This window comes from Condylura cristata, unplaced genomic scaffold (assembly GCF_000260355.1).
Source record: "Condylura cristata isolate star-nosed mole 26May11 unplaced genomic scaffold, ConCri1.0 scaffold00031, whole genome shotgun sequence".
NCBI lineage: Eukaryota > Metazoa > Chordata > Mammalia > Eulipotyphla > Talpidae > Condylura > Condylura cristata.
In genome coordinates this window covers 1,003,193-1,017,069 of record NW_004567132.1, presented here as the reverse complement: position 1 = coordinate 1,017,069, position 13,877 = coordinate 1,003,193, and the positions used below count along the sequence as shown (strand labels likewise).

The 13,877-nt window shown below is 37.0% G+C and overlaps 2 protein-coding genes across 5 annotated transcripts in view; both read left to right on the top strand.

Annotated features, from left to right (window-relative positions):
• Window positions 1-10,452, top strand: part of RANBP2 (RAN binding protein 2) — a 73,612-nt gene extending 63,160 nt beyond the window's left edge. Inside the window, exons 26-29 of one of the 2 annotated variants that reach the window (XM_012731531.1) lie at window positions 7,037-7,182; window positions 7,740-8,013; window positions 8,127-8,464; window positions 8,594-10,452. In XM_012731531.1, coding sequence (XP_012586985.1) covers window positions 7,037-7,182; window positions 7,740-8,013; window positions 8,127-8,464; window positions 8,594-8,899 — 1,064 coding nt within the window. In that variant the 3' untranslated portion in view covers window positions 8,900-10,452. The remainder of the gene's footprint in view (window positions 1-7,036; window positions 7,183-7,739; window positions 8,014-8,126; window positions 8,465-8,593) is intronic. The other variant, XM_012731530.1, reaches the window with a different exon arrangement.
• Window positions 10,453-11,690: 1,238 nt separating this feature from the next.
• Window positions 11,691-13,877, top strand: part of CCDC138 (coiled-coil domain containing 138) — a 117,617-nt gene continuing 115,430 nt past the window's right edge. For 2 of the 3 annotated variants that reach the window (XM_012731533.1, XM_012731532.1), the window contains exons 1-2: window positions 11,691-11,806; window positions 12,880-12,937. In XM_012731533.1, coding sequence (XP_012586987.1) covers window positions 11,714-11,806; window positions 12,880-12,937 — 151 coding nt within the window. In that variant the 5' untranslated portion in view covers window positions 11,691-11,713. The remainder of the gene's footprint in view (window positions 11,807-12,879; window positions 12,938-13,877) is intronic. The other variant, XM_012731534.1, reaches the window with a different exon arrangement.

The window sequence follows — 13,877 nt, the reverse complement described above, 5'->3', positions numbered from 1 at the left end:
GAAATTTCTTTTTTCTCCATAACCCCACTGACATTTATTTGTTGTTTCTGTTTTTGGGGGCCAATGGGGCCAGTATGACGGGGGCATTGTTTACACAGTATTGTGGTATATGTCATGGTTTTGATTTGCATTTCTGCAAATGATAGTTTTCCTTCTTTCTCAATTTAGACTCCTTTTATGTCTTTTCTCTAATTGCTCTAGCTATAACTTCTAATACTACGTTGAATAGTAGAGAGTAGACATCCTTCTCATGTACTTAGTGTTAGTAGCTCACTTTTCATTCCTCATCATTTGAAATATACTAGTTGTGGATTTGACAGCTGTGGTCTGAAATATGTTGAAGTATGTTCTTATATCCCATTTTACTAAGAATTTTTATAAATAGATGCTAAAATTTGTTAAACACCTCACATTATTATGGGCTTATGATTTTTGTGGATTGCATTGAGTGATTTGCATATGTTGAACCATTCTTGAATCCCTGGAATGAATCCCACTTGATTATGGTGTATAATCCTGTTAATGTATTGTTGATTTTTGTCTGCTAAAGATTTTGTTGAGGATTTATGCATCTGTGTTCATCAGACATTGAGCAGACATTAATGCATCTGTGTTCATCAGACATTGATCTTTTTTGTGATGTCTTTGTCTGGTTTTGGTATTAGGGTAATGGTGTCCTCATAAAAGGTGTTTGGAAGCAATCCCTCTTCCTCGGGGATTTGGAAGAGTTTGAGAAGGCCAGGCATTATTTACTTTATTGAATGCTAGTGAAACCATAAGATTTTGGGCTTTGCTTTTCGTTCTTTATTTTTTTAAATAGGGCTTTTCTTTTTTTTTTTTTAAAGATTTATTTATTTATCCATATAGAACTGGGGTACAGGCCAGAGATGCGGAGGGTGAGAGGATTCACCAGAGTCAGAGTGGGGAGCAGAACAGGCAGATCGACGAAGTACACTGCTGAGGGGAGCAGCGGGCGGGTCAGGAGAGGTCTGCCACACCATGTGGTCTCCTCCGGGGCAGGCGGGAATCGAACTCATGTGGAAGTGGCTTCAGCTTCTCAATGCAGTGCTTTAACCCGCTGCGCCACCAGGGAGGGCCCAGGGCTTTTCTTTTTTATGAGATTTTGATTACTATTTCAGTGTCCTTGCTTGCAATCTGTTCAGGTTTTCTCTTCCTTCCTGATTCACCGTTAGGTGTATTCTTCTAGGAATATAGTAGTACCTGTCTCATTTCTTCTATATTTTCCACTTTCTGGCAAAAAGATGTTCATAGTAGTCTCTTATGATTCACTGTATTTTTGATGTGTCTGTTGGAATCTCTCTTTTGTTCTATTAGATTTTTCTTAGAGATTCTAGAGGCTTGTCAACTTCTGGTTTCACTGATTCTTTTGATTTCTATTTCATGTAGTTCTGCTCTCATTTTTATTCTTTACTTCCTTCCTTTTACTGGTTTTTAGTTTTGTTTTTGTAGATCCTTAAGGTATAATGTTACAGTATTTACTTGATACCTGTCTTGTTTCTTGATGTAGGCCTGTATTGCTATGTACTTTTTGTTAGCACTGCTTTTTGCTGTGTCACATAAGTTCTGATAGGTTACATCTTTATTTTCATTTGTCTCCAGGTGTCTTAAAATTTCTTCTTTGATTTTTCTCATTAAACCAATAGTCATTTAGTAGTGTGCTGTTTAATTTCCATGTATGAGAAGCTTTTATTATTTTCTCGTTTTCGTTGATTTCCAGCACAATTATGTTGTGGTTAGAGAAGATACTTGATATGATTTAAGTCATCATGGACTTAATGACAAACTTGTTTTGTGCCATATGTGTGGTCTATCTCAGACAATGCTCCATGTGTGCTTGAGAAGAGTATGCACTCAGTTTCTTGAGGGTCTAGTACTTTATAAATGTCTAATACAGGTTCATTTGGCTTATTCCTCATTTAAAGCTTCTTTCTTGATTTTCTTTATGGCTGATCCTGTCCATTGATGACAGTTGGGTATAAATGTCCTCTGTCACTGTTGTGTTGTGTGTTTAAGTTTGCAAATAGTTTTATGTATTTTGGTGCTGCTTTAGTTAGTGTGTATATATTGATAAGTGTTACGCTTCCTAATGTATTGATCCCTAAATCATTGTATAACGTTCATCTCTGTCTCTTGTTGCCTTTTTTTACTAAAAGTTGTTTCAATCTGATGTAACTATGGTTGTCCCTATCCTGTTTTTGGGTCCCATTTATTTGCTTGTAGGATTATTTTCTATGAACCTGTGTTTTATCTTTGGAGTTCTGGGTCTCCTGGAGACAACAGAAAGTTGGGTTTTGTTTTCAGATTCAACCATCCACTTGTGCCTTTTGCTTGATGGCTTCAGTCCATTTACATTTAGAGTGATTATTGATAATATATTTTCTACTGTTATTTTATCTTTAGTTTACTGGTTCTATCTTTCCTTATTTAATTTTGTGGATTTTCATCACTTTGATTTTAACAAATACTCTTTTCAGTCAGTCTCAGAAGAGAGGCCTACTGTTTGCAAACTTCTTCAGCTTTTTTATGTCTGAGAAGACTTGTTTTTCCCTCACATTTGAGATTCTTGCAGGACATAGTATTCTTGGCTTTTAGTCTTTTCTCCTTTCCTGTAGTGTATTTTATGAGAAGTCTGATGTAAGCCTGAAGGGAATCTCATTATATATTACTGCTTTTTTCATTTAGCTGCCTCCAGTAATTTTTCTTTCTCTCTTGTTAGTTTCATTATGTATCTTGCTCTAGATCCTGTTGTATTTAGTAACCATGTGTTCTTTTTAGCTTCACAGACTGGTATATGCAATTCCTTCTCCAGTTGAGGGACATTTTCCTCACTTACTTCCTTAAACAGACTGTTACCACTCCCCTGTTCCCTCATTTCCCCTTCAGTGATACTCATAATTCTTATGCTGGTTTTAATAGTGTCAGATATTTCTTAAATTTCACCCTCCCTTCCTCTCTCCCCCCCCCCCCCATCCTTTGTGCATTATTATCTTCAGGTCACTGATTTGATTCTCCATTTAATTCAGTCTTCTTCCATAGCTTTCTAGGGTTCTTTACCTCATTTATTGAGCTTTTTCCTGCCTGAATTTGTTATTTTCTATTTAAAGTTTCCGTTTCTATTTTCTTTAAAAAAATTTTTTTTTGGCCCTCCCTGGTGGCGCAGCGGGTTAAAGCACAGCACTGAGAATCTAAAGCCGCTTCCGCATGAGTTCGATTCCCGCCTGCCCCGGAGGTGACCACATGGTGCGGCAGACCTCTCCTGACCCGCCCGCTGCTCCCCTCAGCAGTGTACTTCGTCGATCTGCCTGTTCTGCTCCCCACTCTGTCTCTGGTGAAGCCTCTCACCGCCCCTGAGCCTCTGGCCTGTACCCTTTGTCTGTTTTATTAAAAAATAAATCTTTAAAAAAAAAAAAAAAATTTTTTTTTTTTTTCAGAACTAATTTTTGGGAGATTTATTTATGCATACAAAACTGGGATAAAAGCCAGAGGTGCAAGAGTGGTGAGAGGATTCATCGGAGTCAGAGTGGGGAACAGAACAGGCAGATTAATGAAGTACACTGCTGAGCGGAGCAGCGGGTGAGACAGGAGACATATACTGCGTCATGTTGTTCACCCCCGGCTAGGGATCTTACTCACACTGAAGTGGCTTTGGCTAGCTTTCACACTGCTATGCTTTAGCCCATTGCACCAACAGGGAAGACCCTATTTCTGAGCTAATTAATTTGTTTTTCTGAATTTTTTTTTGTATCTCTGATTAGATTTTTGAATTCTTTTGTATTCTCACTTGACGTTTGAGTTTGTGAGTTTTTTTTTTTTTAAGTTATAGCATTTGAGATTATATCTGTTAAGGAGATATAATCATCTTTCTTTTTGTGTTTGGATTCTGAGAATCATTCTCACACTGTGTTGTCATTCTCTCTTGGGGTTCCATATTTCCATGTGTAATAATTTTGTGTGTGATTTTGTTACCTAAGGTCTTCCTACTGTTGTTTTCTAGTATAATTGATGTTTAATTTTTTATTTATTTTGGCCTTTGCTGCTTTTGTATGTACTATTTAGTAGTAGCTGAGTCAGCAGGTTAGGGTGGAATGTGGATGAAATACTAGGTTTTCCCTCTCTTCAAAGGAGTAGTCCTACACAAAACCACTGCACCTATTTCCTTAGGGTCTTTGGCTGAGCTGACCAATCTGCATTGATGTCCCCTGCTCCAGATTACAATCTTCAGCTTCTTCTCTTTACCCCATTACTCTATTCAATGTAGCATGAATCTTCTTGGTGTTAACCCTGTTGAAGTATACTCTGGTCTCTACAGTCTAAGGGATAAACTCTGTCCCACTTCCACCTTTCAGATTTAAGTTCTCCAAACTCTGTCCCTCTGGCTTTCTGCTCCAAGAATCACAGCCTGTCAGTATAGGCTCTGCAGTTAGCCTCTATGGGAGCTTGTCATGTTGTCTTCTGCCTTCCAGGATTTCCTCCATTGCTTACCAGGACCTACCGAGTCTGAGTGCTCCCATGGACCCTCCCTGGGGCTCTCTGGGTTCCACGGAAGGGTATGGCACTGGTCCTGCTTCCCTGTCCTGTCCCAGTGTCCACTCAGGTCTGCTGTGTCTCCCATGGTGAAGGCTGCTTCTAGGACCTTCTCAGGGCTTGCTGAGTTCTACATGGGTCATATTGACAGTGGGCAGCTTCCAGGACCCACCATGGAACTTCCCAAGGCCTGCGTGCATGCATGTTTGTGGAGACCTACTATGGCAAGTCTGCTTCCAGATTTTCTCCCAAGATGTCTGCCAATGATTGCCATGTAAAGGCTTTGCCAGTTTCACTCTGCTGCTCATGGGGCCTATCACATCACTGGGACTCACTGCATGATTGGGTTACTTCGCATATTCCACTGTTCACTGACATCCTCCTTTTCAAATTTATTTAAAGATTTTTTTTTTAATTTATGCATGTAATACTTGGATGTAGGCTAGAGGTGTATTAGGGATTGCAATTAGAAGATTCACCAGAGACATAGTGGGGAGCAGAGCAGGTAGATATACTGAAATACACTGCTGAGGGGAGCAGTGGGAAGGACAGGAGAGGTCTACTATGCCATGTGGGTCAGCTCCCTAGGTGGGGGCTCTTACCTCATGCTGGAGTGGCTGGCATTAGCTTGATAGTGGTGAGACTTTAAACCCTGCATTACCAAGGAGGCCCTCGCATCCTCCTGTGAATGTTAATGCTAGGTTGTGCTGAAATTGTGTGTGTTTCCTTCAGGAGTTACTGGCTTTGTTCTGCTGGAATCTAGTTGTGAGTATGTGGAGGAGATGAACCCAGTGTCTTCACTCTGCCACCATCTTGTCCTACCTAAGAAAATGCATTTTAGTTGAAGTTGTTGTAACACTCAGGAGTCTTACTTGTCTGTCTTCTTTAAATAGCATATTATTTCTGTGGTGGTTGCCTTTCATTTATTTTTTAAGTTCTCTTTTGGGTTTCATTTTGATTTCCCCTTTTCTTCTCCCTCCTGCCCCCCACTCTTTTTTTTTTTTTTTTCTGAAAAGTTCTGTTCACACAGGTCTATCTTTCATTCCATGGTCTATGTCTATTGTTTGATACTCTCATGAAAACTAGTTATTACTGTTTCATGCTATCTCCTTCAGATTTTTCAGCGCTTTTAAATGAAAACTGACATACACTGGAATTTTCCTATGTTCTATTTCCTAGAGCTGTTACAGAATTGACATTGATTATTGACATGTTTATACTTGTATAAATTCTCACTCTGGGTCCCTTTAGAGCAGTGGTTTTCAATTCTTGACTTCATATCAGAATTTTCTGGGAGCTTTAAAATGTAAAAGTTACTTGATAATTATATTGGACTCTTGGGTCATGATACTCCAGGCATTGGTATTTTTTAAAAGCTGTTGGTGTGGTTTATGTGTACCAGTGTTAGAGAAACATTGCCTTAGGGGAATTTTGAAAACTTCTGCCATGTCTCCTAAGGTTATTTGGGTTAATTTAAAAAATTTCCCTGCTTTGAAATTTCAGCCAGTTACTGAGCCCCAGGCCTGGGTATCATCTAGATCTGTGATTACTGTTTTCAGCAATCCCCATGTAACCAGAGGTTGTGCTTTTCTGGTTTTCAGAGCATTCCTTTGTAATACCTGCTTAGAATTTTTGTCCTTTTTTTTTTTAAGAGGATTTTTTTCCCTCCCCATTAAATCTGACTTAGGAGTTTGCTTTTCACTTTGTTGTTTCTTCAATGTGCTCATTTAAATTTTTAAATGATCTGTAGCCTTTTTGTTGCCTGCCAGGTTTTTAGCACTAGATGTAGAGTTTCTAAGTAAGGCAAAGGCAAATCAGTACATAGTTTAAAATTAAAGGGAGGTGTTTCTTCTATGATATTTGGAAACATATTAATAGGGTGGATCATTTCATGACCATGGGGATGAAGATTTTTTTATTTTCACTTTTTCCAAACTCTTCTGGAGAGTATGATAATCTTTATTACTCTTCATGGACATGGGGAACCTTTCATCCCTAACAGTTCTGGTGTTGAGAAATCCCTGAGAATGGATAGAGTCAGTGATTGTTAACTCTCTGGCTAAGCTATTTTGAGTTCCAGCACTAGTTAGTTATAGAAGAAGGTGAGGTGGAGAAGTTAGACACAGATGTTTTGGCTATTCTGATAGAGAGGTAGTTTCAAAAATTCCTCCTTTTTTTAGTTTCAAAAATTGTTCTTCATATGATAAAATAAATGTTTGTCAAATTTTCAGAGTTCCAAGGTACTTGCTTTATGACAGCACTTTCTTCAGTGGTCTCATGTAATGTTTACCTAAAGCTCAGATGATCTTATCTTTGTATTTTCAAGCATTAATAACACTAAATGTATAGTGTATTTGCTACATGAGTTTAACTTGACAAAATAGTAAAATTTTAAAAGATATTACTAGATGCATTGAAGAACAGTGATTAAAAACTTTTATATACATAGATAAAAGATGCTGCCATTTAAATATTCTTATTAATTCATCAGATAAAAATTTCCAGTGGGCAAATACTGGAGCAGCTGTTTTTGGAACACAAACAGCCAGTAAAGTTGGTGAAGATGAAGATGGCAGTGATGAAGAAGTAGTTCATAACGAAGATATTCATTTTGAACCAATAGTGTCACTACCAGAGGTAAAAATTAAAGGCTGAACATTTTACTAATAACATCACATTTTATTTTTAAAATTTAACACAGACTTGGTTTGTGGAGGCAACACAGACTTTGTTTGCAGTTTTTGGAATGTATAAATTGATATATAGTCCTTTGTTTATTAGAAGTTTATTTTTTAAGTATATATTATTGTTTTTGTTAATTTATATATAAATGTTACCTGGTAAAGTAAACCGCTTTTTGGGTAAGAATGTTGTTTTGTTTGTTTTCAACTTCAACTGATTGTTAATGTTTCTTGCGAAGAACAAATTTCTTGTTTTATAAAAGAATACTAAATTTTCAAAAGGAGGAATACTACATAAGAGAAAAACATTTAATGACAAATGAGGTCTTTAGTGCCTCATCCCAGTCAGATGTTTTCCTAACCCTATGACATTACTATTTTTTTTATCTTGGTACTAAACTTCAAATTCTGTTGATGTCATTACAAAGATAATATCTTAAAGAATTTGGGTATTTGAAAATTATTATGAAATATGTTATTAGCAGCAACTTATAATTTCACCTGCTATTACAGGTAGAAGTAAAATCTGGAGAAGAAGATGAAGAAATTTTATTTAGAGAGCGAGCCAAACTTTATAGATGGGATCGGGATGTCAATCAGTGGAAGGAACGTGGTGTTGGAGATATAAAGATTCTTTGGCATACAATGAAGAATTACTATAGGATCCTAATGAGAAGAGACCAGGTCTTTAAAGTGTGTGCAAACCATGTTATTACCAAAACAATGGAATTAAAACCCTTAAATGTTTCCAACAATGCTTTAGTTTGGATTGCCTCAGATTATGCTGGTGAGTTTTTACATTTAAATCTTTTCATTTTTTTGACATTTAAAAAATCCATTACAAATGTATTATGTCGGCTATTTTAATGCTAAGTTCTCTCTTGTTTTCGTATTTAATAGATGGAGAAGCAAAAGTGGAACACTTTGCTGTAAGATTTAAAACTAAGGAAATGGCTGATTGTTTCAAGAAAAAATTTGAAGAATGTCAACAGAATTTATTGAAACTCCAGAAAGGACAGCAGGTATCACTGACAGCAGAATTATCAAAGGAAACAAATCCTGTAGTCTTTTTTGATGTTTGTGCAGATGATGAACCACTAGGACGTATAACCATGGAATTACTTTCAAATATTGTTCCTCAAACTGCTGAGAATTTCAGAGCACTATGCACTGGTGAAAGGGGCTTTGGCTTCAAGAACTCCATTTTCCACAGAGTAATTCCAGATTTTGTTTGCCAGGTAAGTATTAATTGTAGTAGATCACATTTGAAGCCTAGGAAAGCACACCACATTTATTTTACACATTAGTGTTTAATTCTGTGTATATGTAAACTTTTGATTCAAAATTCCTATTGAAATTTTTTTCAGGGGGGAGATATCACCAAACATGATGGAACAGGAGGACGGTCCATTTATGGAGATAAATTTGAAGATGAAAATTTTAATGTGAGACATACTGGTCCTGGATTACTATCTATGGCTAATCGAGGGCGGGATACCAATAATTCTCAATTTTTTATAACACTGAAAAAAGCAGAACATTTGGACTTTAAGCATGTAGTATTTGGGTTTGTTAAGGATGGCATGGATACCGTGAAAAAGATAGAATCATTTGGTTCTCCTAAAGGGTCTGTTAGTCGAAGAATTATCATCATAGAATGTGGACAAATATAAAATCATTGTTTTTCATAGTAAATTTTACCTGTAAAACAGTTGAATTGAAGCTTAGCTGTTATAACAATATGGCAATTATGTTCAGCTTTTGAAATGGACATTTCCAATGTATAAATGTAAAATTGCAGCTTATAGCTGTTGTCACTTTTTAATGTGTTATAATTAACCTTGCATGGTGTGAAATAAAAGTTTAAACACTGGTGTATTTCAGGTGTACTTGTGTTTATGTACTCCTGACATATCTGTATTAAAATGGAATAATACTAATCTTGTTAAAAGCAATAGACCTTCTCAAACTATTGAAGGAATTGATATATGCAATTTAATTTTAATTCCTTTAAGATTCTAGACTTCTGCATGCATGTGCATATATTGTTTGAATAAAGGGACCAAAATTTGGTTAGCTATAATTTTAGATTTGAACTATATTGGGTAATTTTAACTACTGGTATGTTCATTAATGCATATTCATTTATGAATGCATAGAGCCACAGAGGATAGAGACTTAACCAAAGTGCTCTTCTATAATCATATCTTCTGTATATAGTTAAGTTACCTTTTAAGTAGAGTACCTTTTTTTTTCTAGCTTCCTGTGCCCTTACTATGGGTTTAAATTAATTTTTACATTTTAAACAAGTTGAGTGTTAGGTTGGTTTTTTTTTTTTTTTTTTTTTTTTTTTTAATTTTTCTGTCATCTGTTTCTACTACCTCAAACTGCAGCTTGGTTCTGATAGAACTTGATTTTTTCCTTGCAGTTATTGTGATAAATTATGAATATTTTAAGAAGGTCTATACCATGTTTTTTGGTTAAAGATTGCTTTATATACTAGATTGTAGCAGTACCTTTTTCTGGTGATTTTTGTAGCAAAAATAAAGTGAAATTATTAATAGCAATGACATTTTAAAAATTCATTACTTGTGCATCTAGTTGTTCCTTCACTGTAGAACCAGACAATAGTAAGTCGGGCAGTTAAAGGCCTGTGAACTCAAATCTGCCACATAATTTGCAGAACTCCCAAGAAAGTAACTCTTCACTGAAAGTAACTCTTCAGTGTTTAATAAAACACTGAATGTATTTGGAAATAAGTGTCAAAAAGTTAGGTGGCCAACTGTTAATGAAGGGGAATATCCTCATGTAGAGTAATAGAGTACACATTTTATATATCCAATCATTATTACTGAGATTTTTTTGTATTTTCCCCAATGAAATCACCACCGCATTTTGTTTAGTCTAGGTTGGGGATTTGGAACTAGACTGTCGTGTAAAAAATGCCATTCAACTCCCAGTCAAATGGTTTACATGAGTAAATAATGATGGAATGCTCTCACTGAATTCTCTTGGCCACAAAGCCAGATAACCGAAATGCCAATTGAACTACCTGAACCTTGAAGAGAATTATGAACTATATATATGCACATTTAATATTAAGAATTTGCATCTTTGGATATCTATGTAATATAAGTTGATATGTAAATGTGTAATAATTTTTCAGCTGGGATAGCCAATGCCTTTGTCATGATTTCAGAATAAATTCCAAGTAAATACAAGTGCATTTTAGCGATCTTTTAGGTAATTTATTATGATTTCTGTGCTATTGGCCAATAAAATTAAAATTTTCCAGAATTTGTATCCCACAGATGCTTAAAAGTGACTGGAGATTTTTATTAAGACTAACATTTCAAGAAAGGATTTTGTCATTTCTCTTTGTTACATAGGTGTTTGTATGATATATAACCCATAATAATTGTATTTTTTGAAGTATCATTAAAAGTTTCTTAAAGGTAGAATAAAAACTCATTATTTGTATACTTTTGTACTTAATGGCAAAAGTATTGGTTTAAATAATTTCAGATAACTACTTTACACTGACATCATAAAAAAAATTGGCATTTACAAACCTTAAGGATAAACCAGAGAATCTAGTTGTTAGTGCAGACATGCCTTTGAAGAATTACTATGTGAGGGACATTGTTACCCTTCTGTCTTTTTTAGTATACCATTCATGTTAGCCAAAGTAAATACTGAGCACCTAGTAAAATGATAGGTAGTTTAGGCACAATGAAAAATTGTTTAAAACAAAGTAGTTTTCAGAGGGTTTATATTGTTAATACTGCTTTTTACTACTGCCCAGTCGAACACTGATCAACGATAGTGCGATTTATTTTCTTCACTTAGTAAAGGCCAGCACTGTGTGGTATATTCACACACACTAAAAAAAAAAAAAAGTATTCTAGACAAGGTTGTGTGTGCGTGCCTGTGCCTTGCCTCCAAGACCGCTTGGGTCATCCAGTGACTGTCCAGCCTGGACACTTAACTGCATTCTCACTGAGGCAAGACATAGGTCACCAGAGGAGCCACGCCTGCCACTTATGAAGTGTGTAACAGCCTGATGTGCGCCAAAGCGCCCTTTTCATTGAGGGGCCACACCTGCTAAGGTGTAAGCTGCCGTGGTTATGACTGAGAAAATGTCGAATAGCAAAGCAAAGTTTTAAGACACTCGGGAAAGAGCACCATTTATCTGTTCCAATAAAACAGTGAGGGAATTAGCTAGTCATCCTGAAGGAAAACACTCTTGGAATGCGAGGGAGGTTGCAACTTGGAATGAAACCCCGGCCTCATCGAATGCGCGCGTCCCCGGCCTTCCCACCCCTCGGCGGGGGCGCTTGCCAGACGCCATGCGCGCGCGCGCTCCCCGCCCGCCCGAGCCGAGGCGGGTGACGTCACGACGCACGTCCGCCGCGCAGGCTCCTCTAAGCGTCCTGCTGCAGGTTTGAACGCGGTTCCCGGGGAGACAGCGCCGGCCGAATCCTGCCATGGAGCCGAGGGTCGTCAAGCCGCCGGGGCAGGACCTGGCAGTGGAGCGTCTCAAAAGCCGCTACGGACTAGGGGGCGGCGGCCTGGCCGAGGTAAGGCCTCAGTCGCTTCACTAGCCCGGCGTGCCGCTACCCCCGGGTTCGGGTCGAGGCGCTAGGGCCTCCTGACGAGACCACCGCTGTGGTGCCCGGCTCCCGCGCTTAGGTCTGGGGGAGGAAACGAGATAAGATGGGCGAACGCTGGTGGGGAGGTGATAACGCTTGCAGGAAAACTAAGGTTTTTGTCAGCAAAGATTTTCCTCGTTAAAATTTGAGTTCTGTGTTCCGCAAACCGTGCCATGGCGTTATTTAAGGTATTTTTGAATTAGTAAAAAGTGCAATTGAAAAGATAATTTTTTAAAGTTTACTTTTGAAATAATTTGAAACTTAAAATTGCAAGAATAATGCAAATAACTCTTATACACTTTGCTTGGATTTACCATTGTTAACATTTGGCCCCATTTGCTTTCCTGTTTTCCCTCCCTTCCTCATTTCCACACCCTTCCATCCACACACTTTCCCAGCACTATTGGAGGATAACTTGAAGGCATTGTGCAATAAAATAGGTGTGCTTTCCAAGGCAAAGTGACATTCTCATATAACCACAGTAAATTCAGGACTTAAACTAATACAATAATAGTTTGTAACTTACAATTCATATGTCACCAATTATCTCAATGATATTCTTTGTTAAAATCTTTTAAAACCATGGTGCAACTCCACTGTAAAAATGAGCATTACATTTGACTATATCCTTTATTGCTTTCATTCAAAACTAAGTTTTGTCTCTAATTTTATATGCTGATGTTTCTGAAAAGTATAAATTATGATTTGAATGTCTCTCAGTTTGTATTGAGGGATACCTCAGATTAGAAACAGGGTATGTAAGATTGACAAGAATGCTGTATGAGTGGTACATGGCCTGCTTCTGCTCATTAGGAGACTTGTAATGTTGCTTTGTCTATTGATGGTGTAAACTCATCACTTGGTTTAGGCTACCTCTATAACCATTCTTCATGCTAATCTTTGTGATTTATTTTTGTAATTAATGCATAAGTTCTGTGGAAATATTTTGAAACTAGTAATTCTTAGTATGCAAATTAAATGCCATGTTTTTTCATTTTTAGTATGATTTTTCAAATTTTGATCAGGTTAAATGTAAGAGAAGATCTCTGACCTCCCCAGGTAAGCAGATTAAGTATTTTGTATACTTGGGGGCATAACAATTTTGAGAGAGGAGAAAAATGTTTATGCTTTACTAGAGCCAGTTATCTTTTGATATGAAGTTTTTTTTTTCAGTCTGGTAATTTTGGGGCTGTGTGTAAAACTTGTATGTTAACAGTTGAATGAGTTACTTCAGTCTGTTACAGTAGTCTTTTTTTTTTTAAGATTTATTTATTTGTGCATACAGAACTGGGGTACAGGCCAGAGACTTAGGGGTGGTGAAAGACTTCACCAGAGACAGAGTGGGGAGCAGAACAGGCAGATCTACCAAGTACACTGCTGAGGGGAGCAGCGGGCGGGTCAGGAGAGGTCTGCCAAGCCATGTGGTCACCTCCGGGACAGGCGGGAGTTGAACGCATGTGGAAGTGGTTTCAGCTTCTCAGTGCAGTGCTTTAACCCGCTCCGCCACCAGGGAGGGCCGTGTTACAGTAGTCTTTTAAAGATGTTAAAAGTTGAACAATATGTTGAGTATTATTTTAGGCATAAACTTTCTAGTCATTAGGGTAATTATTATACTAGAGGAGGAATTTATCTAATAAAAATGTATTTGGAAAAAGATAATTATAATGTGGAATTGGATGGGTTAGGACATCCTTTGGATAATCTGTAACTAACATGTATAGATAATCATTACCCTTTTGATTTGGTAATACTTAGGCAATTTCTTTAATAGTAGCTGTAATTATAAATCATTGAGACATCTGCAACAGAAACAATAATTAATATTTTTAAAAGTTCATCAGATAGTGCATTAGGGAATTTCACTTTTTTCTCAAGTATACTTCATTTTGAAACTTTGTAAATACTAATCTAAAATATCCCTTCAATATGAAAAATAATTCTGGTTGTTACTGAGTGCTATATATCTTAGACATCTTAAAATTTTATTTTAAATTTTGAA